This window comes from Rhipicephalus sanguineus, chromosome 1, assembly GCF_013339695.2.
Source record: "Rhipicephalus sanguineus isolate Rsan-2018 chromosome 1, BIME_Rsan_1.4, whole genome shotgun sequence".
In the NCBI taxonomy this organism is placed as follows: Eukaryota; Metazoa; Arthropoda; class Arachnida; order Ixodida; family Ixodidae; genus Rhipicephalus; species Rhipicephalus sanguineus.
In genome coordinates this window covers 288410945-288437726 of record NC_051176.1, presented here as the reverse complement: position 1 = coordinate 288437726, position 26782 = coordinate 288410945, and the positions used below count along the sequence as shown (strand labels likewise).

The window sequence follows — 26782 nt, the reverse complement described above, 5'->3', positions numbered from 1 at the left end:
GTAAATTACATTCATTGCCTCGGAAACTTATTGTACCCTTCGATTACTCGATGCCGTGAGAGCGGAAGCATTCAATGTGTTGAATTGTCCTTGCTCATTGTCTCTTATACAAACACACATGAAGCATACGTTAAATTGGGATTATGGTTTAAGTTAGTTTAAGTTATATTTCTGTCGATCTCACGCATTTGTCGTCCTTCGGTTGCCAGAATCACAAGCTTAATGACTGTCATAACGTTAATCCAGTTAAGACTGAGAAGAGAATACAAGAATGCAAGTATAAGACATCGGAGTTAAACCCCATATTGGGATTCCATATTCTATACTCTAACGATTGATTCTCAATTTATCTTTTGCACTGTTCTCTGCGCATTCCTTTGATCTCCGGGTTGACAAAATGGCCCGTTGCATGGCCTTTTTTTTTCGTCAGTCGCAAATATTTTAAATTGCGCAAGACACCTTACTTAAGGTCTATAAGAAACGAGCAGGTAGAAAACATCCTAATTATCTCTATGCGAACTACATGATTTAAAAGCCTCCGTAGTAAGCGCATATCACCCTTTGCTGCTATGCGCAGCGCTCGGCGACTCGTGAGATAAAGGGCACGCATGCCAGTGTCGCAGCGTAATTACTGAATAAAGTTTAATACTAACTACCTTCAAAACTGAATAACTTTCAATTGGCTTTCCTGTCCTCAACCGTCACGAATATGCATGCATACGCACACGCTCTTTTTAACATGTGCGCATCACAGAGTTCTTCGAAACTGCTGTTGTCAAAAGTTGGTTCAGTGCATGATTACAACGTGTACGCATTGCAGGGTTGCCAGAGGCATCGACAACCTGCGTGGCCCTGGCGGCTTCGGCTGATGGGCAGCGCTTGCAGCGTCCGCCGAAGCGGTAAGAGGGTCTCTACGACGGCTGACAGCACGGACCCGGCAGGCGTGCGCTGGCCTTACCTGACCGAGCGGCTGGAGCAGCACCAGGGCGGTATCAATTGCCTGTCGCTGAGCGAGGACCACTCCTTGCTCGTGTCCGGAAGCGAAGACGGCCGTGTGCTCATGTGGAGCAGCCAGTCGACGCCCGTCGAACTCCTCGGCACGCTGAGCGGCCATGCGGGCTACGTCACGCACTGCACGGTCCACGGAAATTTTGTGCTCACCGGCTCAGCCGACGGCACGCTGCGCAAGTGGTCCATCGTGGACGCAAAATGCGTGCACGTCTTCGTTGGCCACGGCGCCCGAGTCAACCGGGTGCTGTGCACGGGCGACCTCGTACTCAGCACGTCACATGACAAGACAGCGCGCGCCTGGCGCTTTAACGCTGACCTGGATGAACAGGTGTGTCTACCCTGTTGGCCGCTACGCAGAACGCTGGAGCTCTGGACGTTTCTTTCCTTCGGTTAGGCACAGGTGCCGACTGCGCAGAAAAAAAAAAGAGGGGAAGGATTAGCTTTCTTTTTGACTCACTACCATACAAAGTCAAATTATGGAGTCTTTTCAACAATGTTCGTGATAACAATGCCAGTGCACGCGTGCTAGGCATTTTTAAATTGACATTCTCGCCTAACTTCTGCGAATCTGAGAGACAGAAGCGTATGAGGCAGACAGGCGTAGACGGGCCATCGGTATTCTTTAACCTAAACCTTATTGTTTGCCGCTGTGAACACACTGTGAAGATAAGAGTGGCATACTCAGTGCGCCTGAAGGGCAAAGCTTATTTTATTAGAAATAATTAGGAAACAGGAAGGCAGAACAACTAACGTCGTAATAGTATGAATATAGGTCTACCTAGATCACTACTATGGTGTTAAATGTCCGCATTGCTTCTAGTCTTGCTTTGCAAGCATTTTAACGCGATAGCGTAAAGAGCTCGTTTCGCAGAAACTCCGGTGTCGTTCGTTGGGAGCGAAAAAACTTGGAGGTCGACGCTTGAGCGATCGCCTTCAAAAGTATAACGGGATAGCGTGGTCAGGCCCCGTGCGCATCGTCTTCAACCGTGGCACAAGGAAATGAACGAATGTGCGCGTAACATTGGCCGTTTCAAACTATAGTATAATGCTTACTGCAACTGCAGTTGCGAAGTGCCCACTACGCCATAATTATTCCTTTAGCAAATTTGCGAAGTACCCACTATGGCGTCCGTAAGGCACGCGCACCTGCACACTTTCTAATGGGTGGGCATCAGTTTCGCAATTCACACGTTTTGATGCCTGATGCGATTCTACGAGTCCACCGCGCAATATTACATGCTTTAAGGAGACTGTTCTCACTTCATGGCATTCTTATAGCTTTTTTTACGAAGCAGTTCCTAGCACTGGCGTGGCTCCGTGGTAGAACACCTGCTTGACACGCAAAAGGCCTGGGTTCGGTTCTAACTCGGAATGAACATAATTATTATTTATTTATTTGCATCTATCTAGAATTTTCGCTCACGGACAACGCCAATTTTTCGCTCTCAACCTATGACGTCGACACCGCAATTTCTGCGATCGAGCACTTTAACGTTATGGCGTTAAAATCAGCGTTGTCAGCGAGCGAAAAATCGAGATAGATGCAAATAAATAAAGTTATACAAATCTCCGGTTCGAGTGAAAATCGAACCTAGGCATTTTGCGTGGCAAGCAGGTGTTCTACCACATGGCTACGCCAGTACTCGAAACTGTTTCGGAAAAAAACTATATACGAAGGTGATGTAGTGCGAGGTGTCTCCTTAACGCATCTAATAATGCGTGGCAGAAGCGTTAAAATTCACCAGGCAGCAAAACATATGAACTGCCTACATATGACAAAACGTATACAAGCATAAGAAGGCCTACCCATGACAAAACTCTTAGGTATAATTGATCATCTTTATCAGCAACAGCATCATCAACGTGTGCAGGTGCGCGTGGTGCCATGCAGACGCATAGTGGGCACTTCGCCAATTTGCAAAATTAAGAATTACGACGTAGTGGGCACTTCGCAACTGTACTTGCAGTAGGCATTCTACGATAGTTTGAAAGGGCCAGTTTACAAGCGCACAAACGTTCCTTTCCTAGCAGCACAGTTGAGGTGTCCACCTAGAAGCGAAGCCAAGCTAGCGATTCAGAAGGTGATACGCACGGGGCCCGATTACGCTATCGCGTTCTACTCTCGAAGGCGAAGGTCAAGAGTCCCCCAAATTTTTCATTGTTGAAAATCCTACATGCTCCGTGCAGGGATCCCTGAGACGGAGTCTTTCTTCAACGACATGTGAGCTCGTTGAAAGCACACCACGTGTCTTTTTTTTTTTTTCAGCGCCATGTGACTGATACGTGTCTCAATATCACTGCTTCTCCTCTGAGTAGGCAACATTGACGGATCATGAGCCGTTTCATTATTTAAATCATTTTACTATTTACTGAAACATCCCTACTGATATACTTCAGTCAGGAATATACAAAACTTACTTGGACTCACGAAAATGAAACTCAGTCGGGCTAAGAATCTGTAGCGGTCAGGCATTGACGAGTTCACTCGGACTCCCGCTCATAAAAATCATCTATAGCGGGATTCGATCACCGCGGTTGCTCACTGTTGCTTCACGGTAGTTCTGCTGAGCATGAGGTAGTCGTTAAACTGTGTTCGGAAATAAGATTGCACAGTCACGAGCACGCTTAGCGTGAACAGGGGAGCGTGTGCCGCACGTGGCAATCAGCGACGCCTACCTGCACCAACACGAATCTCGGCACATGCGCAGTTTATTTGCGGCGTGGTTATTTTATTATCGTGGGCGTCGAGTCGTCGTCGAGCGCCTTCATCGAAGGTGCGCTCAGATGGCGCGGTGCGCGCGATTATTCGCCTTTTCGGCCGGTTTCAATATTTCGATAGAAGCAGCACGTGTTGCACCCAAGAAACTTCCTGTCACATCAGTTATCACTCTCTAACGCCGAAGCAGAAAGCGGATTTTTTTATGTAGTGCCAGAATAAGGAAAGACTCTTTTTCCGCTTTCAGGTAAAACGAAGGCGCTTAAAGTGAAGCCTTAACTCTTGTAATGTTGCGTGTGCAGCTTAGAATAATATTTATTTAAAATATTTGTCCATACACAGGGATAAAAGTGTTGAAAATGTGCGGGCTACTCGCTAAGGCTTTTGTTCCCCGAATATGATACTAAGCAACGCCGGCGCACAAAACCGGAAGCCGTCTAGCAGCTGTGTTTGTAAACAGCGAAAGGGTCTATAAAATAGTATCTGCGCTAACGCACTGCGCATGTGCCGAGCTTCGCGTTGGTGCAGGCAGGTATACGCGTCGCTGATAGCGCCGTGCGGCACACGCTACCCTGTTCACACTAGGGCGCTCACAACTATACGTGCTCATGAAAATGTTTGTTTGCGGAATACTGTAGGAAAAGCGCTCTACAAGCACTTTTCCGACTAGTATTCCGTGGTACGGTATAGGCCCGCGCTATCCGCCGTGGTAGCTCCGCAGGTGACGTGTCGCCAGCTCCAGGACCCTGGTTCGAGTCCCGGCTACAGCGGCCGCGTATCTAAGGGGAGAAATACAAGAACACCTGTATACTTAGATTTAGGTGCACGTTAAATAATGCCAGCTAGCCAAAATTTATCCGAAGTCCCCCACTACGGCGTGTGTCATAAACTAGCTGTCATTCTGAGATATTTTCCGCCATCAGTGGTAGTCACGCTGCGTTGTTGATGAGGACACTTTCACATTAGGCAGCTATTGTGCCGTCTTTGTCATACTACCTCCTCATTCTTCCATTTGACCTCAACACTCGCTGAAATAAAAAAAAAGTCTGCCACAGCCACAGCATCGAACTCACACCGAATCGATAATGTGCTTTTAAGAGCAAAACGTTCTAACCATATTGCTATCAAGCGACTTCCGAGTTTCACGGTGAAGCTTCGTGCTGCCCGCTGATTTTTCAAAACGGCAGAATCGGTGCGTTTATTTCGGAGTTACTGCCAGAAATATTGCAAGCGCCAATCTCATGCACTTCGAAAATACTAGGTTGTTTTCTAGTTTTGTTGCAAAAACACTAATCCTAAAGTTTTTTTTTTTTTTTTATGTAACGGTCTCCGTTGTGACAGCCTTCTGTTGCGTCAGAACGCTCAGACCAATAGGAATTACTGAAGTGAGCAGAATTTTTTTTTCTCACTGCAGGAAATGGAAGAACAACGGCTGCTGCGTCAAGTTGCAAGTAGTGGCCGCAGCAGTAGGCGCAGCAGCGCCACCAAGAAGCGGTCAGACAGCCAGGCAAGCACCGTGCAGAAAGACCCCGCAGGGGACGACACTTCGACGTCCTCAGGATTCTCGGAGGGGGCCGACTCCAGATCGCGAACTCACAAAGTCGATGACCGCATCACCGTCTTTCGAGTAAGCAACAATGACACTTGCTCGATGCCTTTTCTACAGCAAGAGCCTGGGGACATTGGCGATTCGCTGGTCAATAAGGTGACCACATCCCAACTGCCCACGTGCCAATAAATATCTCCAACCATAGCAATAACAACTGGTTTCAAAAACAAGGGAGCATTCGCAGCACTTGATATCCACTGTTTACACTGGAGTATTGACACGCACACTCTCTGAACCACCACAAACAAGAGAAGAACCCTCACGCTGCCGTTTTCTTCCTGCTTGCATCGCACGTACGAGAGAACATAACAAAGTGTCGCAACGCGACGAGTTCTTCTTGGACTTTCGCGAGTCTATAGCATTGAGCGTCCGGGTCCTGCGCTGTTTACTGCATTGATCAGTACGTTATAGAAACTACTCCTGGTTAATATGTGGACACCGCGTAAAAACTAAATAATGTGCAAAAAAATGGAAATAAAAAATAAGCTATAGATATGTTACTTCACGCAAGTAATTTGGACTCTGAGTTTGCGCTGCATACCACAGAAAGAAGCGTCTTAGTTTCTGAAACATCTTCTTATACCGGCGGCTTCTAACCTGATAGCTCTTGAGGTCCATTATACGGGCTATCGGGGTAGACTACAACAACAGCTGTCCGTTATTCCCAGAGCAAACAGCTCATCTCTCGACGGGGAAGACATGGAGAGCGAAAGCATGGTGTAGGAATGGGAGGCATGGCTAAGAAAACAAGGAGGTGTCCGCATTTGAGGCAGACGTCATTACAGCTGAAGCCATCATTTTTCTGGTAACTAGGTTGCTCAATTATGCTCCGCTTGAAGGTTGCCTCCTCGATTTTACTGTGCATTGTAACATCTAGCAGACTAATGAAACATTGGCTTTCTTTTTGCCACATTGATTATGAAAAAAGTCGCACGCGCTAAGGCAGAACACGCACTCTCCATCCTATTCAATTTACTGTAGCTCATAATGGTGTCTAGAACAGCCTTTTAATCTGAAGGTTTTAGTATTATTTCAATACCTCCGGAAATACTCGTAGCGCTATTCCATGGCACTTTAGAGATTTTTTTTTCTGTGTTTGTGCTTAGGAAAAGGGCTGAAGAGAAGGAGGAGGGTTGTGCGTCATACCAGAAAGTTATGTTCCAGGCACCTTCTTAGATATTTCTACAGTGCAAGTAACCCAAGAAGAAAAATCTCGAGCACAAACATTATTGTCCTAATCTCTAGTCCTAATTATATCCGGTAGTCTGGGCAGCAGGACGTAATATCAAATACTGAGCGAGGAATCGGAAAAATTAAGGCCTGGTGAGACAAATAGAAGCTTTTAACAGCAGAGCTGTTTAAGCATTGGTCCTTGACGGGTGACCAGAAATCATCATCATCATGAACCGGCACGCGCTCTCGTCGTCCTCTTCTGCGTTGCTCCCAGAACACGCATGCCGATTTGACCAGCGTGGGATGCAATAACTCTGGTGGGCGAGAGGGCGAGTACAGAGAGAGAGATAGAAGGAGAAACCGATTCTTTACGAGGTGGGATTCGAACCCGCGTACCCACGATCCGAAAGCGAGTGTCTAACTACTCGGCTATCCAGACACGCTAGCAGAGGATGGCATAGCCTTGTATACTATAGTATAGAGAGAAGAGAGTAAGCGAAAGGAAGAGAAAACTAAAGAGAAAAACAAAGAAGACCGCTCAGCTCCGCACTTCCTTCAGGCTTGGCACCACTAATGCGAAGCTGCCTTTTTTTTTTTGGTTCCGTTCTACCCCCCCCCCCCCTTCTCACCGGTTGTCACGGCACCGTCAGAGTGGGTCCGGCATCATCCGGAAAGAGACAGTACAGCGGGGCGCCACATTTCACCAGGAAGGCTGGTTTTGTCAGTGATGCTGCAGTAGCACTTAAAGGTGCAGCCGTTCGAAACTGAATCCTAAATCTTTCGGGTGAAGAGCTGCACTTTTTTCGGGAAGACCGCAAGAGACAAGTAGATACCTTCAGTTTCCGTTGCGTGCGTTGCCCCAGCTGAAAAACGACGTTTCGATTTCTTAAGTTGCCTATGAGAACAGTTTCACGTGCGCGCTTTGAGTGTTAGACGACAGCGTTTCCCGATTGAATGATTAATAATACCTATTACGCAGAATCTCATCTTCAGTTTTTTTACACTACTTGCCAAATGATATCTCTGCACATCTGCGTGCTCTAAAGGCGTCGCTACGGATGCTCGAGCTCTGTTTCTTGGCTAATTAACGGTTTTCTCCCCAAAAACACAAAGACGAACGAGATTCCAAGGAATGAAGATGTGAATTGAACACTGAAAGTTTCCAACATTGCCTGCAGTTTCTCGCGTAAATGTGTTTCGCTCTAGGGTCACACGAAGAGCGTCTTCCCAGTGATCTTCGTGCCGTCTGATGGGCTCTCGGAGTCTGACACCGAGGATATCGTTGTCACGGGCTCCCACGACTGCACGGCTCGAACCTGGGGCCTTTTCTCCGGCGATTGCTTAAAGGTACGTACCCCTTGCCCCAGAAGCTTTGCGTCACCTATCAAAGCGGCGGCTCTCTGTTAAGACCAAACTGGCCCGATTTCGGAGTAACAGATGACGTTATTATTAAGTAAATAAGGGTTTATGCTACCGTTTTTTCCCATCTCACGCATACAGCAAAGATTGACCGAAAAAAATAGCCAGTGTTTATAACATCGGTTGTCGATACAAGAGCTCATAGGATATACGTACAGCTGGTGACTCAAAGTTAGATTGTCTTGGCTGATGACGGCAAGTAATGTTGACTTACGTTACAGTGATCTAACTTAGAGTAAGGCGGGGCAAAATGCTACATAAACTTGCTAATGGTCATTTTTTTAATATTCTATTCGTTACCATAAAAGAACAAAACAGGAACTTTCTTTTCGGTACAAGACATGTGGTACATAAGGATGCAATGTTCCCGCTGTTCAAAGTTAAAAAAAAAAAGAAATAAGAAAGGTCTTAAATGTCTCATTTCGCCCCAGCCTGCGTGGCAAAAAGAGACAGTGTAAAAAATTTATGTAGCTAGTTCGTGCAGGATAAGCACTTGAAGCTCAGTCCGTGACAGTGCTCACTGATTTGCATGCCTAATTATGCAAACCACCATTAAACTTTGCAGCAGGATATCTTGGGGCACAGATATGCTAGAAGAATTCTTCCAAGTGGAACTGTGTAGAAACGAGACTGCCTCCAACTTTTCCGCACGAAGATGCCCGCTTGCTGCACTCATTAAAAAGCTCATTATTCAATCTTAGTTAATTTGGCGGCTGACAGCGATATTTATTGTATCACTTTGTGTCCCCCTGGATACATAACTTATCTGAAAAGGTGGTTTTCACGTTCTTCCCAGTGCTGAATTTTAAGAAAACCATAAAGCTTGACACCCGATATATATATAATGCGTGTAAACAAATCATTCGCTTAGCAAGACACTTTTTATGTCGATTCAATGCCTTTTTGTCGTTTTTTAACCCGTTTCAAATGCCATAACTTAAAGAAACTCCCCCTTTAGCCCGCAGCACTTACAGAACTAAGCTTTTGGCAGCGTGTATCTAGCCGTACAGAGCAACAAGATAAACATTTACCTTGCTGTACTGATGACGGGTTACCTTCATGCAGGACTCCAAAAACTTCAGCGAACAGAATTTCGCCCCAGTTTTGGCGAGTCACAATCTCATTGACAACAATCACGCTTTTTTTCCCGCAGGAACTCTTTAACGAAATAAATGGACGACTACCGGCAAGAACAAAACGAGCACTTTCTTTTTTAAGATGTAGATTGCCACAAAGTCAAAATGTTGCGTCTTGCCCCGTGTCTCAATTTGCGCCGCCTGACCCCACGAGAGAATTTATTACCACTACGCCTTTTGAATTACACTTCTCAATAATGCGTATTCCGAAGGCGAATTCCTGTATCAGCGTTAATTATTGTTCGTAGTAGCTTACCTTTCCAACTGCCGTAGCGCTGCAACCGCAAGACCCAAAGTGTGAGCGTTAGACCTTATTCTAAAATTCGTAGCTCCTACGCGACCCAAAGCCAGCACACGTAAAGAGTTTTGGGGCTCCTGTTCTAAAGCTCTCTAGTATAAAGGACCCTAAGAAATAGGCGCTTCTAACGCAAAATATGCAATATGGCTAAGGATACAGCCACAGATAACATCCCTTGCGGCTTTTGGATTTTTCAAATAGGAAAATATGTCCGTACTAATCAATCGTGATTACAACCACTATCGTCGTTTTTTATACCATGAGTCTTATACATGTGTACCGCACTTCTGATAATGTTTTATGTCGGTATGTGTGGTGCTATGTAGATATGCGTACATACACCAACCGTCTAATGGGCGATACGCTCAACTTATGTGCGTGTTTTTGGGCTCATTCGTGCTTATGCGCTTTTACTTGTTCGTGGAAATGTGCATGTCTTTTACTGACATTTTACTTTTATCTACACTGTCCTATATTCGTGCGCGGAACGTTTAATTTTTCGTGATACCCGATTGCCTGTTGATTCTGGTAAGTCATCTTGGGGTTTTAGTTTCGCTTCTCCTGCGAAAAGGAGTATATCGGCACCAAAAAAGGTGTAACGTCTATTTTAATTATATGTTAATAAAAAAGATTAAGGGAATCCCAAAGGCTCGATTGTTTCCTTTACAACCACGTGACACAAGTTTTATTAAACAACTGGCCACCAGTGGTAGACAAATTTCCGCATCTTCCACATTACGTGTCATGAACCAATGATCGTTATCGACACATTTGAGAATATTATATGAGGTGACAGACTGTTTTTTTCTTTAAGTGCAGAGCACTTTAGGGGCCTGGGTTGTCGTATGCCGTCGTATGCTGTCATCGCTTGGCGTAACGCAGGCAAAACCATATATAGCATAGCCATCCGTATTCCGTAGCATATTGAGCGCGCGCTCGCGCCAAGGAGAAGTCTTGTTCCTCTTGTTATTCGAGCGCCTTGATGATATTAAGTGCGGGGCACTTTAGGGGCCCGGGCTGTGGTAAGCTGTCGTCGTTTTGCGTAACGCAGGCAAAACCACGCATAAAAATAGAAGAAAAGAGGAAGCAAGCGAGAAATATAAAGAGAGAGAGAAATAAACGGAAAAAAATAGGAAAAAATAGAAATAAAGGCAGAAAAAAACTGGAAAAGAGAAACAGAAAGGAAGACAAAACCGAAGAGAATAACAAAGAAGGCTGCCCAGCTCCGCACTTCCTTCAGGCTTGGCACCACTACTGCGAAGCTGCCTTAATGTTTCTGGACACGCTTGCTTTAAAGGAACCAGTACTTCGAAAATAGTCTTACTACAACATGTGCTATACGTCGTCTTTACAATATACGTATACATAAAGACATACATGACATGCCCGCCACTTCGTGTATTGTATATGTTTTTAGCCTGCTCTATATCCCATGGGAACTGTTGAACCGTTCTTGCCGCGGGCAACGTGAAACTTTCCCATATGCGCGCGATAGCCTTTTGCGAGTCGCGTTACCGCAGATTGCCCACAGCGCCCTTGACACCACGGGGCGGCAATATTTCACGGTGGTCAGGGCACGTTATTCATGGCAGGAAGATGACTGTGGCGATGACCCGGATTCCCGGGGTTGAATACCTCTTTCAGACAGGCAGCCACAAATCAGCAGCTCTCTCCTGGCCCCTCCCTTCCTAAAATTCCCTCCTGACACGTCGGGACGTGAGTCATCTGCTACAGACTTGTGGGATGATGGCGCAACGAGGACTGAGCAGTTAAATTTACGTCGAAACATTAAGCGAAAACGTGGCGATGTCGCCGATCGCAATCCTTTTCACCACAGCTGTCCGCACTGTTCGCTGTGAGATCAATTGCCGCGACGCGCCAGTCGTCAGCAGTATAACGCAGACGCTGCCATGTAGAAGGCAGAGTGCGGCCCGCGTGCAAATCAGCGTTGCTTCGCACAGGCGGAAACAGCCTGGTGGCCAAGTACGGGATCGCAGCTTCCTGCGGAAGACAGTTGCGAATGGCCGGATGAGGTCGCCGGACACGCGAGCTTCCCAAAGGCGTTCGCGGAACGCCAGATGGACGCCCTTTTCTTCCGCGCTCCCTCCAGGGCTCGTCGCAGTGGGCAAAACGACGCGAGCAATTACTGCGACGGCTAACACCACGCTCCACCGATCCGACGCTACTAGGTCGCTTTGCAGAGCTCTTGGGCTTCGCCACACTGATAGCAAGCACCAAATAGGGAAGCTGGCAAGGATTTGGGTCACCGTTAGCCGCGGGTCTCTCGAGAAAAGAACAAACTAAACATTTTCGCTATCAGCTACAGTGTATAGCATCGACCCGTTGGAATTATAGCGATGAATAGCATTGAACTCGCGTAGCGGTCGCGAGCATATTATACCATTTTCTGATAACCTCTTTAGCTCTTCGTACAGCGATTTATCTATATCACGGCTGAATCCACGGTTTATTCCTAAATTAAGTCTCTTTGCTTGTGGAACACATCGGGTTCAAGATGCAGAATTTTTTTTTCAAAGAGACAAAGTACCGCTCTCCATCAACAGATGCCAAGATACGGTGTGATTAATTCAAATAATCAATTCAAACCATTTTTATAATAATATAAATTTGCTGCTGTTTCAATGCTCCTGTTGTAGTACTTGCACTGCACTGAATCTGCAGGGTTCATTTACAATGCAGCTTTGTCGGTTGCTTTCTTTTGTGGGGGGAGGGAGGGATCCGAAGGGGATGAAGCACAGTGAACTCTCAGTGGCGGCGAGGCTGGGTTTTCCTCCATATGATTTCACTCTATCACGTTGCACAGCTGATCGTTAAAAAAACAGAAGAAAACTCGTCGCAGAATCTCCTTTGGAATTTGTCTGAGTGATGCGTATACGCGCAGCGCTTTATTGGGAGAAACTCTATGGCGGCGACAATCCCTAGAACGTTGTTGTTGTCGAGCGGAATCGGCACGGTGCCTTTCACCTTCTTTCTATAGTGGTCGTCAGCGTCTGCAACAACCCCACGGAAGGTGCATCGCGGAAGCACCGAATCGCGGTTTTGCATTACATTCTCGCAAAGTCGGAATTTTTCCGATACGTGCAATCCTCCACGTCGGTTTTACATTTTGTCCTGTGTAGGGCTTTTGTTCCAGCGCCACGAAATATTTCAATGAAGCCTTCATAGAAAGCCTTACCCTTTTACATTTGTTTTGTACCAGCCATACGAATTATACACATGATTCAGATATATTCACGTTCTGCGAGCGTCGGTGTTTAGCCCGGTGGATACTGTAAGCCGGTGAATTCGGCTTCTGAGCGTGGGACACTAGGTTTAAAAAGCCCAGTGCCACCAAAAAAAAAATTGTCTTGTCTTACACGTGTATTTTTTTATAGCGATCCGTTTTACGTGACAGAGGGACGGACGGACACACTGTTTTCTTGTTCGGTAGGCATGGAAATGCTTACGCAATAAAAGTTATACGGTTTCTTTTTGATCACTTGTTGAACCATTTCATTACCGGGCCGTAGACTTGGTCCTTGAACTCAATCTGTGCAGGCTGCAGTTCACCCACAGTCAAGTCGCGGCCGCATTGCAGATTCTACGTGGCCACACAGCGCCCATCAACGCCATGGAGGTGGACGCTGAAGGAGTCTACGTGTTCACGGGAGGCGGCGACGGTGTAATCAGGAGCTGGCACGTTCGCAGCGGCGAATGCCAGCACGTGCTCACAGGACACCAGGGACCCATTGTTTGCCTGCTCGTGAGTGCAACCACTAACGATGAAAACCGCAAAACTGCTTTTCTGACAAATCGCGCCACTGTAACATGGAGAGAACAGACGGGATTGATTGATTGATTGATTGATTGATTGATTGATTGATTGATTGATTGATTGATTGATTGATTGATTGATTGATTGATTGATTGATTGATTGATTGATTGATTGATTGATTGATTGATTGATTGATTGATTGATTTTGACTTTCCAAACAACACCCTGAGCATGAGTGCACTTTGGATTCATGTTCACCACCTCTGGCTCTTTGGAATGTGTCAACGCTACTAGGATGGCGTACGATACCTACGATGTGAACATGATGGGTCGACACAGAAAGACGGATGCCTAGTTATTTTTTCCCATCGCAACTTTGTTCGTTATCTGTAACAATAAAAAAATCAGGCGAAGCTTCCACTAAGCCACGCAAGGCTGGAAACGGCGAAACTGGACGATTTTGAAGACTAATCTGGTTGCTTCTATAGGTTGTTTCTAGGCCTTAGCTATAGGTGACACAGGTTTCTTCTAGACACAATATTAATGAGAACTAACAGACAATAATGCCACTACTACCTTCAGGTAGTATGCAAGGGATTATTGGTTAGTGGCCAGCTCGTAAAAAGATCACGTACTACGTGGCTCCAACAGGCAGAAAAAAAAGTGTTCCACACACGCCAACGTGGCTGCGATCGGCGCTAACACGCCTAGGTTTAAATGCACATATATACCCCACAAAGTGGACGGGAGGATGACCGCCGCCGAAGCTCAGTGGTAGAGCATCGGACGCGTTATTCGAAGGTTGCAGGTTCGGTCCCTGCCGGCGGCAAGTTATCGTTTCTTCCACTTTACTTTCTTCACATTTATATTCTAATTACTACAAATAACGTTTCCTATACTTTCCTTGGCATTATTGTCAGTTAGTTCTCATTAATATTGTGGCTAACAAAGAGCCCTTAAAAGTAACCTTCGGTTGCTTCTAGGTTGCTTCTAGGTCGTAGCTGGGCTTTAGCGAGTTGATGTTAGATTGATTCTACGTGGAGTCTCAGCGCTGTTCGAGTTAAACCACAGACAGTCACAGACACGACACTGATGTCCAAACTCCAGAGACAGAACGTCGCGCTGAAACCAAGCATTCGCACCTCTCATATAGATCTACGGGCACGTCGTCGTTGGCGTAGGCCTTCCACCTCTTCGGGGTCTTCTCGCAGCCGCCGTTGCCATTTCCGATAGTTTTTTTGGTACGGGGTGAACCACGAACGATTTGTTAAACAGCTTCGCTGTTCAGACAGTCATAGCAATGGTGTATTATTCACTACATAGTTCAAGTCTCCATTAATAAAACAGCAGTTTGGTGTCCCGTAATCTTCGTTAACCGTAAACCTTCCTATGCATGTAGCAGTTATAGATAAGTTATACTTCTCGGCATTTTAGGAACGCATGGCAGAATGCCGTGGCCGCACTGCATCTTAGCGTTCTGATTGCCTCTCGCAGCATTCGCAGGAGTGCGGCCCGCATTGCACCTTGGCGTGATGGCTCGAATATTTCTGTAAGAGCGGCACAGAACTGAACTTGTGTGCAGGCGCACAGCAAGATGCTCTACTCGGGCAGTTCGGACAACACCGCCCGAGCATGGGTCATGGAGTTCGGCGAATGCACCCGCGTCTACCGGGGCCACCAGCACACGGTCGACTGTCTCTGCTACCACGACCGGATGCGTACGTTTTTCTTCCTTGGTTACATTGCGAAAACGGAAAATTTTACGCGTCCTTAGCTTTACGCTGTTCATTAGCATTGTCTTAGTAAGACGTGGCTTAATTAGCTCGGCCTTAGCATGATTTGGCTTAATCAGCTTCGTCATAGCATGTCCTGACTTAGCTAGGTATACCGCCCAGCCGGGCGCATGTGCTCGGGGAGTGAGCAGACGATTAATAAGAAGACGAAGAGGGCGATTCTAGCAACGCGCTAGAATGTAGAGGCCGACAATGGTGATTATACACGAGGCCTCGGCGATTAGCTCTAGCCGCGGTGTTGTAAGGCGCTCGGTCGGAACTAATCTCGGAGGCCACGGTGCTGATTATTCTAAAGGGTACTTAGTGCAGACATTAAACGCTTGAAAATAAATTCAAACGGCCCGCGCACACATAAAAAATATAGTTAGTAGAACTTTCTGTCACTTTTCTTGCATGGGTGCACTTCTGCACTCAGTGGAACGACAAACAAATGAACAAAGGTGCCTCTAGTTTGAAGACACCACCCAACCTTCTCGACCGCCCTTGGCGTGACGCCGCGTTCCATCGTATCCAATGGAACGGAGCGCGCGCTGAGGGATGGATTTCACCTTCGCGTACTGTTAGCTCATTCAGAAGGAGGTGTCGCCAGAGCTCGGAAAGATCCCGAGTTTCGCCAAACTCGGGTCATCCTGCATAGCAACCCAATTCATAAAACAGGCCCGGATAAGTGATTCAAATCACAGGCGGGAATTAAGCGGTTCAGCTTCAACAAATTGCGTAACCTCGCCTGCGGCATCCTCGTCAGCGACATGATTCGGTGGCACTAAGCCACGTGATGCTCGTGCACGAAAATTGGTCTACCGCGTGAATCGAGCTTTATTTTGCCAGACATGCCAGAAAACCAGCAGACAACGATAGCAGCGAGCACAGTCGTCGATCGTCCAAAATGGGCCCCTCGGGAGATACGAGTCGGCTTTTACTCATGCGTCATGGTCCACTGAAGCGTTATCGTTGGTCTTCGCGTAAGTTCCAGAACATACGATATACAATAATTGTCGGGTTCTTACGCCCCAAAACCCCAATATGATTATAAGGAACTCTGTAGTGGAGGGCTCCGGAAATTTCGACCACCTGGGGTTCTTCGACGTGCACCTAAATCTAAGTACACGGGCATCTAAGATTTCGCCTCCATCGAAATGCGGCTGCCGCGGTCGGGATTCGATACGGGGACCTTCGGGTCATCTCACGATGGGTCACAATGCAGTGAAGGCACTCTTGTGCATTTTGAAGAAGCGCTTGTGACTTATGGTGCAGTCCCGCACGCTGCAATGAATTCACTGCTTCTCTCTTTTTTTTTTTCTTCTATTCTGCTTCTGTTCTTTTTTCTCATCCCTCCTCGCTCTCTCTCTCATCTTTCTACTCCCCTTCCCCAACCCCCCAGGGTAGGGTATACAAAACCGAAAGTTTTTCTGGTTAACCTCCCGTCCTTCTCTCTTTCTGTTTCTGTTTCCTTCCTCCGGTTTGAAAAAAAAAACAGCATTCCGATTTGTCCGTTCCAAGATGACTCGATCGCACGCGCCGTGTAAGTTCTGAGAATAAGCACAAGGAACGTGCATGCAAAAAAAAAAACCGACATACAGGAGGAATTGGAGCAAGCACTGCAGACGTGCCACAGCTCTAAGCGTACTCCATCAACAGCATACAGAAAACCGAAAGGCAGCTGAGAAATTATTCAGTTTCGTGGGCTTTCCTGCTTCTTGCGGGCTTTAATGCACTTATTTGCCATATTAAGTGTCCCAGTGCTTCGAGTTCTCATTCATTCGTGCTCGTTATCCGATATCCTGATTGCGATCTAGGTTAGCTCAGATGGTAGAACTACCGCCTCCGGAACGACAGTGGTTCCAAGTTCATGACCTGGACGATTGTTCTGTTCAATCGTGAGAAAGCTTTCATTCATTGAATACCGCATGGGTTTCTTCTGTGGCATCGCGCTATAGTCGGGTGGATGGAGATATTTTTGTTCCACGAAGTTATTCCAACGAAATTATTGTTTCGGAAAACATGTCCCCGTAAGTTACCTGGGCCCGCATACGCACAAAAAAAACAACCTTACGTTCGAATTTTCCCCGCAGGAAGTTTGAGTCACTCCTTGTACTGTGTGCATTGTTGGTTGGTTTGTAATGTTTAACGTCCCAAAGCGAATCAGGCTATGAGACACGCCGTAGTGGAGGGTTCCGGATAATTTCAACCACCCGGGGTTCTTTAATATGCACTGACATTGAACAGCACACGGGACTCTATAATTTTGCCTTCATCGGAATGCAACCGCCGCATCCGGGATCGAACAAGCGTCTTCCGGGTTAGCAGCCGCGCACCGTAACCACTGCGGCGGCTACTGGGTACATTATAATCGATAAGGGCCAGCCAGAGGCATATAGCACTTGCCAAAATATATCTTTATGAATGTGGTCCCTCATTTGTAAAGTGCGCCTTGCCACGGGGTGAAATGTTTAACGTCCCAAAGCGACTCAGGCTATGAGACACGCCGTAGTGGAGGGTTCCGGATGGTTGGGACTTCGCTAATACCATTTCCAGCACTAGCACTCACCGGGATATTTTCTTACGAACTAGTCTAGCTTAAGAAACTTTTGTTAATACGCGTCCTGATTTAGAAACATTCTAGATAAAAGTCGTTGCGGAATTTTGCACTGGACGATATAAGACTAAACGTGTACTACCTTTCTTTCACTTTTCGGCCCTTTCTTCGTAAGTTAAAATGCATCTTGTGTACTGCGCTCCCAACTACGAAAGGCAACAGTTGTAAAGTAAGCTTAACGTACTGCTAAATAAGAAAAAAAAGTGTCGTTGCCGCCAGCACCGCTCCTATCGGGGCTGTTCGCGCCCGAATATCCGACTTACAGAGCATCAGCGCGGTTCCCTTAAGTGCCATTCACCCACTCTTCCTGCCAGCTCAGCATTTTTTTTTATTACGGTGCGTTGTTTTTGCCTGTTCGCATGCTATTGTGTTTCGGATCTCTGTCAGCTTTATTTTTCCCAGCACATAACGTCTAGATTCGAAAAAGTGAAACAAAGTGGGAGGCAAATAATCAGTTTTGCTTTATCTGATTAAGTACCGCTCGATAGGCGCTCTTTAACCATGCAGCGCTATAGGGTGCCCCAGCTCAACCTAGCGCGCCTGTCCGTCAATTGCGTGATTGGTCAAGCACGCTTATTTGCGTGCGTCTGTGTACGTCGCTTTGGCTGCGACAGGCGGATCTACAAACGGCGAAAAGTACAAATAAGAAGACGGCGTCAATTAATACTGCGGGCCTTCCGCCGCTGCTGCCTTGCGCCACGTTGATAAATTGCGGAACTCTCACAGTTCTCTCCTGGAGGAAAAATAGTGGGCCCCTCTTCCACATATTATTTGCCCCTTGCGAACCGTTCCTGGAAGCACGCCCACGTTTTTGTTCGCACTTCCCCCAGGGGACTCAACTTCTTTGTCCGCCTGCTGCCGACTGGCTCGCGTGCAGAAACAAAGATAAGGCCATGAACCTTCCATTGTCCGCACCAGCCGTGATTCCTTTGTCAGGAGCAGGCCTGTTCGAGGCTTGGACCTTTGGGTCCATTCAAGAGTTTCTACACCGGCATCCTCGAAAGGAATTTATTGTTCCCGAAACTATTAAAATCATCCTCTCGATGGCCTCATACCATTCTGCGCAGTCAAAATCGCGACGCACAGTTCCCTGCAAAATGTATATGATGTCAAATCGGCCGGCAACTACCCAGCTCCAAGAACTTTACGGGGTATGGGGGCAACCTTGTAGGTTGCTTGGAGGTTTGATGGAATAGGCTGTTGTTTAGCGATATCTCGAAGGAGGCCCATATGCCCAAGGCGCCGCAGTAGGTCCCTGCCGGTAGAAGTCTGCGCGAGCCGGGAGAGTTGGGTGGCCAGTTGCGCTTCCCGTAACTCTTCAAATGTGTTGTGAACGCCGAGACTTAAAAGTTTGTTGTTAGAGGTTCCTATAGGGAGCTTAAGGGCTGCCTTGTAAGCCCGTCGTAACATAGCGTCTATCTGGTCTACCTCCGCTTTAGTGAGACGCTGATAAGGAAGGCTGTAGGTCACTCTGCTGACGACGAGGGCGAGTCGGTCAAGCGGTGATTAGCATTCTCCGTGGTGCACCAGATCCCAACGACACTCTTGACACACGAAACCCCATCATCCGGCACAGGATAATATGGACGCCTGGTCACATGGGGCTGGAGGGGAACCAGGAGGCAGACAGGGTGGCTCGAGGGTACACAACAGACCGAGCACCTCATGACCCGGCCTCCGAGGAGCCTATCCCGGTCCCGTGTGAGTATGCGGCCATCCTAAATCACTACAAGGGACTCAGACGTATCTACTCCCTCCCCCATAAGAAGCTCACAAAGGAGGAAGCTACCAGCTGGCGCTTAATCCAGACCGGAACGTATCCGAACTTACATTTTCTCAACAAAATGCACCCAATAGAATACCCTGCGCGCTGCCCATGGTGCTCTGAGAAACCCACATTAATACACATTATATGGACTTGCCGGGCCATCCCCGCCCTGCCCCCCATTGACCAAGCTAGTGTGGAGCGGTGGGAGGAGTTGCTGGCCAGCGATAACCTTGATGATCAGATCAGTTTGATCGACAGGGCACGCAGGGCGGCAACTGCCTGTGGCGTCCTGGACTGAGGGCAGCCAGCACTGCTAGATGGTACTTGCGGACCGAGCATCACAAACCCCTTTCTGTTAATAAATGTTTTTCCTCCTCCTCCTCCAAGAACTTTACCTGGGATAGCGAGAACTGATACAAAACTTTAAGTAAAGATACAGCAGTATTTCTCTTTTACCCTATCGACTAACGCTAGTAAAGTGATTTCAAACGTGCCACGGTGCTTAGGTAATCTTGGTTATGGAAGCAAATGTTACCGCGCAAACAAACCTTGATCGGCCTACTGACTTAAACAAAAAAAAAACGCACAAAAGTGAAACAACAAGAAATCGAATAAAGCAAGAGCAACTGCCATATATCCCCTAAATATGACGAAAGAGCGTTTAAAACAACGGTGTGGCTCTGGCACACTGCAGTTTTGTCGGTCAGTCATGGAGAAAAATAACTGAAAAAGAAGCAAGGAAAGGCAGGCAGGTTACCCAGACGCACGTCCGTTTTGCTACCAAAAATAATCGAATTCCTGAAATAACCCGAGGCCCATCGTAGTAACAGAAGCCGTGTTTAATAAGCATTCCTTTGGTGTTCCATTATTTTTGCTCCTTACCATTGGCTCCCGCGAAGCCATGGTAAGGAGCATGGCGAAGTATAAGCCACCGGTGGACACAGATTATATGTGGCGTTTATTTTTCTAAAAGGGCCAAATCCAGAAACTGAAACTGGGCTAAAAAAGCGCGCCTAAGTATCTTTCACTTTAATAACAATTGTAATCAAAATGGAGCAATTCCTGATTGTAACGTGAACTCAAAAAGTCAGTTTCCAATGAAAAAATTAGCCACATCCTGCATTTGTTTGAATCAAAATGAGCCAGATCCATTAAATCAGCGCTGCTTCAACAATCGTGACCAAAACAACCAACATGACCGCGTCCAATGTGCTTCATTTGTCTCCTAGTTTCTTTGCTATCGTGCTTTCGTTCCAGAGTTAGTTTTTCTTGGCCGAGTTGGTACCTATTGAAGGACATGATATCGTTGGGCAAAACTCGAACATGAAGAGTAAGAGGCCGACTTTCCTATTTCTTTCTGCCTCTTGGTGTTTCTTTTCGAATTTTGCGCTACAGCATCATGTCCTTCTTTCGCTCCAAGACGGTATATTTGAAATAGAAGACAACTGAAATGAAGATATTGGGCACCGATCTATTCCTTGAAGAAGAAGTGATCTTAAACGGCGCTGCATAAAAGGAGCTAAAAAGAATAAGAAGAGCTGAAGCATATCTTGAAGGCCTTCAATAGATGCCAAGAACAAGAAAAACGCTGCCGACAGTCCAGAATGGTGCGCCTTTTGCCTGGAAGAACCACTCGCTCTACAAGCCTAGTCATCGCCATTACTCCCATGCAACAAAGAACGGCACCGACGGAAGCACAAGGATGGTGTTAATCTTGTCACAAAATATTGCTATTTCGTTCATTCGCTGCGATTTGGACTTGTTTTACGCTAATTCAAGTCCGAATGAAATGTTTCAATCTATAAGAGCCAAGTCCAAATTTTACTCCTGACTACCGACGATAGTGGGCTATATATATTTTAGCCGCAATATAGATTTGATGCATTTTGGTGACGTGAGCACACTGGCAAAAAACCGTGTTTTTCTCAGTTTCAGTTAAAGCGGACTTGGATCTTTTAGAAAAGAAAAAACGCCACATATTACATCGCGTTGAGTCTTAAGGGAAAAGCCTGACAAAATATGGCTCCGACTAAGTGGTTGAAAGCCGGCATGGCCCAGTGCCCTTCTCATGCTTGCATATTTTACTGACATCAAACTATGCTATGCTGAATATAAGGGAAGTCAGACGCAATATTAGGGGTGCCATAAGTGGCCAAAAATTTATTTCTCCCCGTAAAAGTGATTGATCCTATTCTCTTTGATATCATAATGCAGCAGTAACGCGTCATCGCTTCGCTTTTCTCTAGCTCCTCTTTTTTTTTTAGCTCCTCTTTTTTTTAGGCTGCACTATTCAGGCTAAACGGCATCTTCTCTTCAGTGTTAACATTTCGCTTTGAACTGCGCAATTTCTGATGAACAAACATGTCACTTATCATGGCAGTGCGAATATTTCACTGATGACCGAACATAGACGAAAGTAAAACCATGCGCCTTGTAAAGATGTTAGATGCGAAGCAACTGCACCTTCTGAAGATGTAAAAGACGAATCTGTCTTCTGCCAGAACAATGATAAAACGTTATTGCGGAGACCAGTGTTATGAGAAAGCTCATATGAAATATTTTCGTTGCATTTTTTTCTGCAAACGTCTGTAAACCATATTAGCGGATAGCGCAGAGTACGCGGACTGTCTTACGATATCGAATTGTGGGCAGACTCCGCTCCACGATCAGATATGTGCGGAGTAATATGGCGAAATTGTCTTGCAAGGCTTCCTCACTTTGAAGATGCGTAACTTCAGTTTTTGTGGAGGCGGAGGTGTGCTGGCCGTCCATTGTTTTTAGTGCAGAACAAGGTAATCTATGGTAAAATAAGTACCAATCATGCCTTCCTTTAATTAGAATCGTGCATATCATTAATTTGTGGTTACTTGACTGATCACTTGATCTGACGCTTGCGGTATAGTGAGTGTTCGATACCAATGACATGAGCTATCTGTTTTCTGCAGTTAATCATTTGTCTCTTCGTTAGAAGACACAAACTAAATGCAAAGACATCATATTTAAGAGCCCTCTCACTAGCATCGGGGATTGCAAACCGACAAGCACGGTACGCTGATCACGTTGTGCTGATCGTGTCTGCAAAAGTATCAATCGGTCTCACACTCCACAAAAAGAGCTCTAATTTCAAACAGAATCACATGCGCACTTCCTCTCGTGGAAGTACGGCCCTGGCGCGCGTCCTGTACAAAAATGACGGGTCACTTTTTTCTTGACGTATCGTCGAGTAAGTTGGAAGCACAATTTTGCAGAAATATCCCAATAATTACCGAATTCTCTAGCGTGTTGATGTTCAGCACTGCACGACATAAGGTCATTATATCCGAAGAAATCACGTTGACTTACTCTCGCTTCTTATTGAGTATCGGTGTATATAAGTGCGAATGAGCGCGGGATAGCCGAACCGAGAGGTTGGCTTTTTTGTCACAACTGCACAAAAGGAGCGGACAATGACACCTTCAAGCGTACACTACACAAAGCAGCTGACCAGCGCCTCTATATTCTGCTCTTTGCCTTTGTTTTTCTAATTAAGTCGAAGTGCAGAACCGACCGCAGCACCTAAGACCCTCGGACGCAGAAAAGAAAGTTTAGTTAACCTCAGCAGTACCCGCACAAAAACGTTACCAAGTATAGCCTCCGTGTACGCAGGTGGGTGCAACCACTGCAACATTACTTCCACCCGACACCAAGAAGAAAACATCGCCTTTTATACATCGCCACTGATATACAAAGCGCATTGAGGGAGCTATCGTGCATATGTATTGGCTCATTTTAAAGAAATATTGGTCTTGTTAACATATTTCTCCTTTTAACGCTGTCTAGGTGGTGGATAAAAGAAGTTAATAGCCCAATGCACTTCCGGTAAAATTTTAGTGGCCAATATAAAAGATCTCTCAACACTCCTACCTCAATAACAATTTCAGGAAATGGGCTGTCAATATACAAACAGTCAACATTGAATAAGGTAACTCTAGTACTCTTTCAGTGCTATTTGTAAAGCCTGTCATATAGTCAATGTCACAGGCACAAATGCCTCAGCGCAAGACGGCCTCCATGCTGCGTCACCTATTATGGCATGCGGCCTCGGTAGATAATCCGATGCACTAAGTACGTACTGCCACTATGAGTGCACGGCGCATGAAAAAAAGAATATTAAAGCATGCTGCGGGCTACCGATGAGAGCGTGCCACGTTCCCTAGATCTGCTCTATAGCAAGTGCGAAAGTAGAGAGTTTGTGGACGCTAGTCGAGGGAGAAGGGAAGCTCATCTCCCTGCAGTATGGCAACGCATCACTTCAATTTCTCCCTCTCCTTTAACAATGAACCGATCTGGATAAGTCTTGCCGGAAGATGCTCCCTTGACGGAACTTTATAAATTTAGTGTATTATCGAGCATTGCAATAATGTCGGGTTACCTTTCTTTTTAAACGTAAGCTCGACGGCGCGGGTTCGATTACCGGCCAAGGCGGCCAAATTTCGACGGGGGCGAAATGCAGAAGAACACCCGTGTGGTTAGATTTGCACGTTAGAGAACTCCAGGTGGTTGAAATTAACCCGGAGTCCCCATCACGGTGCGCCTCATAATCATGTCGTTGTTTTCGCTCGTAAAAACCCCAGCAATTATTATATTATGCTTAGGTGTAGAGCTATACAAACGGCTGTAGAATCTGACAGACTACTGCAGTCTCAAGCAAGACCTGAAACAAAGTGAAGTTTAATTTTGCAATTGAATATACACTGATTTCATAATAACAATATGCTCAGTAGCCGTAGGTGTGCAGGAAATTTTATTCACGAAGAAAGTCAATACATTAGGGAAGGAGCGTTATTGAGAAATGAGCATTTATTTGTACAACTTGAAAGAGCTGCTAGCAGCTGTAGCAGCTGTTTCAAGTAATTATATATATATATATATATATATATATATATATATATATATATATATATATATATATATATATATATATATATATATATATATATATATATATATATATATATATATATAGATTGTCACGGACTCGCGTGACGTCGACGAAGACAGCAGTTCGCGTGTTCAAGATGAAACTCTTTATTTGGCCGAACTTGTGGCCGGGAAATGAAAACTCAAACTACAGCAATACTCGCTGTACAATGATCGGCGAACAGGGCGTCGGCCGTCGATAAACTGCTCAGCGGTAAGGCGTGTCGGCATTTATACATGCGGCATCGAAAATTCGAGCCTTATCGCTGGTGGCCGCGTTAGTTGTAGAATGAACTCAACTGTTCGCGTTTGCGCGCTCAAGCCTATAAGAAAATTCCGGAATAATCTGGAAGGTTCCCAGACATTCGGGCGGGCTTTGCGCAAGACAGTGATTACACGTGTAACGGACCAGTTACATAAACATAGCAAAAAAAGCGAGCGTGGCAATATATATATACATACATATATATATATATATATATATATATATATATATATATATATATATATATATATATATATATATATATATATATATATATATATATTGCTATGTGTATATTGCTATATATATATTGCTATTGCTTTTTTTGCTATGTTTATGTAACTGGTCCGTTACACGTGTAATCATATATATATATATATATATATATATATATATATATATATATATATATATATATATATATAGATTCATTCCGACTTAAGCGTAATTATCCACGCATGGACTTGAGTCTTTCGAACAGCGGCATAACTACAACGTTCGTACGCTATCCATTGGCCACTTTCGGAGCGTGGGTGGGCAGCCGGTTGAGGGCTGCTGTGTTCAGGCAACTTCGGGTTTCCAGTAGACTTAAGGCCTAATTTCATTCTTTGTCAACCAGAGTTCGCAGGACCACGGTACAAATGCTGGCCCATTCCCTTGTTCTAATTTATTCTCGCGCTTGCAGAAAGGAGCACTTCAAGCCTTGCGAAATATCCAACAAGGACGCCCAATAAGGCGAAGAGGCAACGAAATGTTAATCAACCGTTCGTGCTAAGCTCGGACTAGAAAACCCGTGTGCATATATACGAGAAAAAAAATACACCTCGCAGAATCTTCTTAGGAAGTTGCGTAAGTGATCCGTAAGCGTAGTGTTTTATTGTAGCACTAAACTCCATGGTTGCGGCATTCCCTGGAACGTTGTAGTCGGGTGGCATTGGCACGGACTCTTTCATCATCTTTTTATAGCGTTCTCCAGCGTCTGGAATAGCCCCACGAAAAGCGCATCTCGCGACCACCGAAACGCGCGTTTGGCATTACAGTTTCGCAAAGTCGAAATTTTCCCGGTATGTAACTATCCTCCATGGCGGCTTTACATCTTGTCCTAGAGAGGGCTTTTATCCCAACACCATGAAATATTTCAACGAAGCCTTCATATGGAAAATATTATCCTTTAACGTTTGTTTTGTGCCTTCGGCACACGCGTACATGTGGTTCAGATATTTTGGCGTTCTGCAAGAAGCGTGGGTGTTTAGTGCGGTGGGCAAGACACTCGGATTCAGTGCGTAGGGGTTCGAAACGTAGCGCCGCCAAGAAATTTTACTCTGGTTTACACTTTTATTTTCTTACAGCGGTTCGTCCTGCGTGACAGACGGACGGACGCACGCGCAAGTTTCTCGTTAAGTCGGCAGGGAAATGCTTACGCTTCCAAAAACGAAAAAAAAAAAAAGAGTATTTCGTAAATGAGTATTTCGCACGAACGGTGCCGCCAAATATATATAAATTTCTCGTTGGCTAGTATAACTCAACATTCCAATACCGATGGGCATTTCAATTTTATTGTTTTCTTTTTGTGCACATATTTTTATGGAGGATAAAGGGAGTGGCTGCGTACGCGTATTACATGTATACGTACCTTTATAGGAACTATGCATATCATGAATTGGTTTTTTTTATCGACGCAATACAAAATGTTGGCGCGCAAATGCGCCGCAAGCGACTCGTTGCCTCATGAACAGTTAATCCCATGTTTAAGTTATGCTCGCCAGTGTGGACTTCCCTCGTCGTCATTTGTTCTTGTTTTTCCGCACTCCCTTGTGACGATGCGATTCAGATGTCTACCACTGTGCCAGGGAATTACATCAGCCGGGTTTGCTGTTAGGCTAGTTGTCAGGCCTAAAAATGTTATCAAGAAAAAGACAACGCGGAAAACAGGGGAACTGAAAGCAACAATCCCAAGAAGTGTTTGCAACTGCAGATTTATTTACCAATCCAGACACTTCGTATGCGTACCTTGCGCCGCGCAAACAAATCATTAGTTACAAGTCAGCGTTATGTTTGTCTCTCTCCCTCTTCTCCCATTTTTAGTGTTGTCTTTTGTTTCTTTCTCTTTTTTTTTTGTATAGTAACTGCGTTTTCTTCTTTTTTTTTTCATCTTCCAACAGACACTTCACGGTGCTTCTCGTCTTTGCGTAGCCTGGCTTATAAATGAATCAAGAATTCCTTGTAGCCTAGTTACACAGGCAGCGTGACTGCGATTAGGCTT

The 26782-nt window shown here is 45.7% G+C and overlaps 1 protein-coding gene across 1 annotated transcript in view; it reads left to right on the top strand.

Annotated features, from left to right (window-relative positions):
* The first annotated feature begins 729 nt into the window (after positions 1-729).
* The window catches only part of LOC119379218 (WD repeat-containing protein 86-like), a 37919-nt gene continuing 11866 nt past the window's right edge, over positions 730-26782 (top strand). The window contains exons 1-5 of the mRNA XM_037648448.2: positions 730-1339; positions 5142-5354; positions 7716-7856; positions 12961-13125; positions 14721-14856. Of these exons, the coding sequence (XP_037504376.1) occupies positions 740-1339; positions 5142-5354; positions 7716-7856; positions 12961-13125; positions 14721-14856 (1255 nt within the window). The 5' untranslated portion in view covers positions 730-739. The remainder of the gene's footprint in view (positions 1340-5141; positions 5355-7715; positions 7857-12960; positions 13126-14720; positions 14857-26782) is intronic.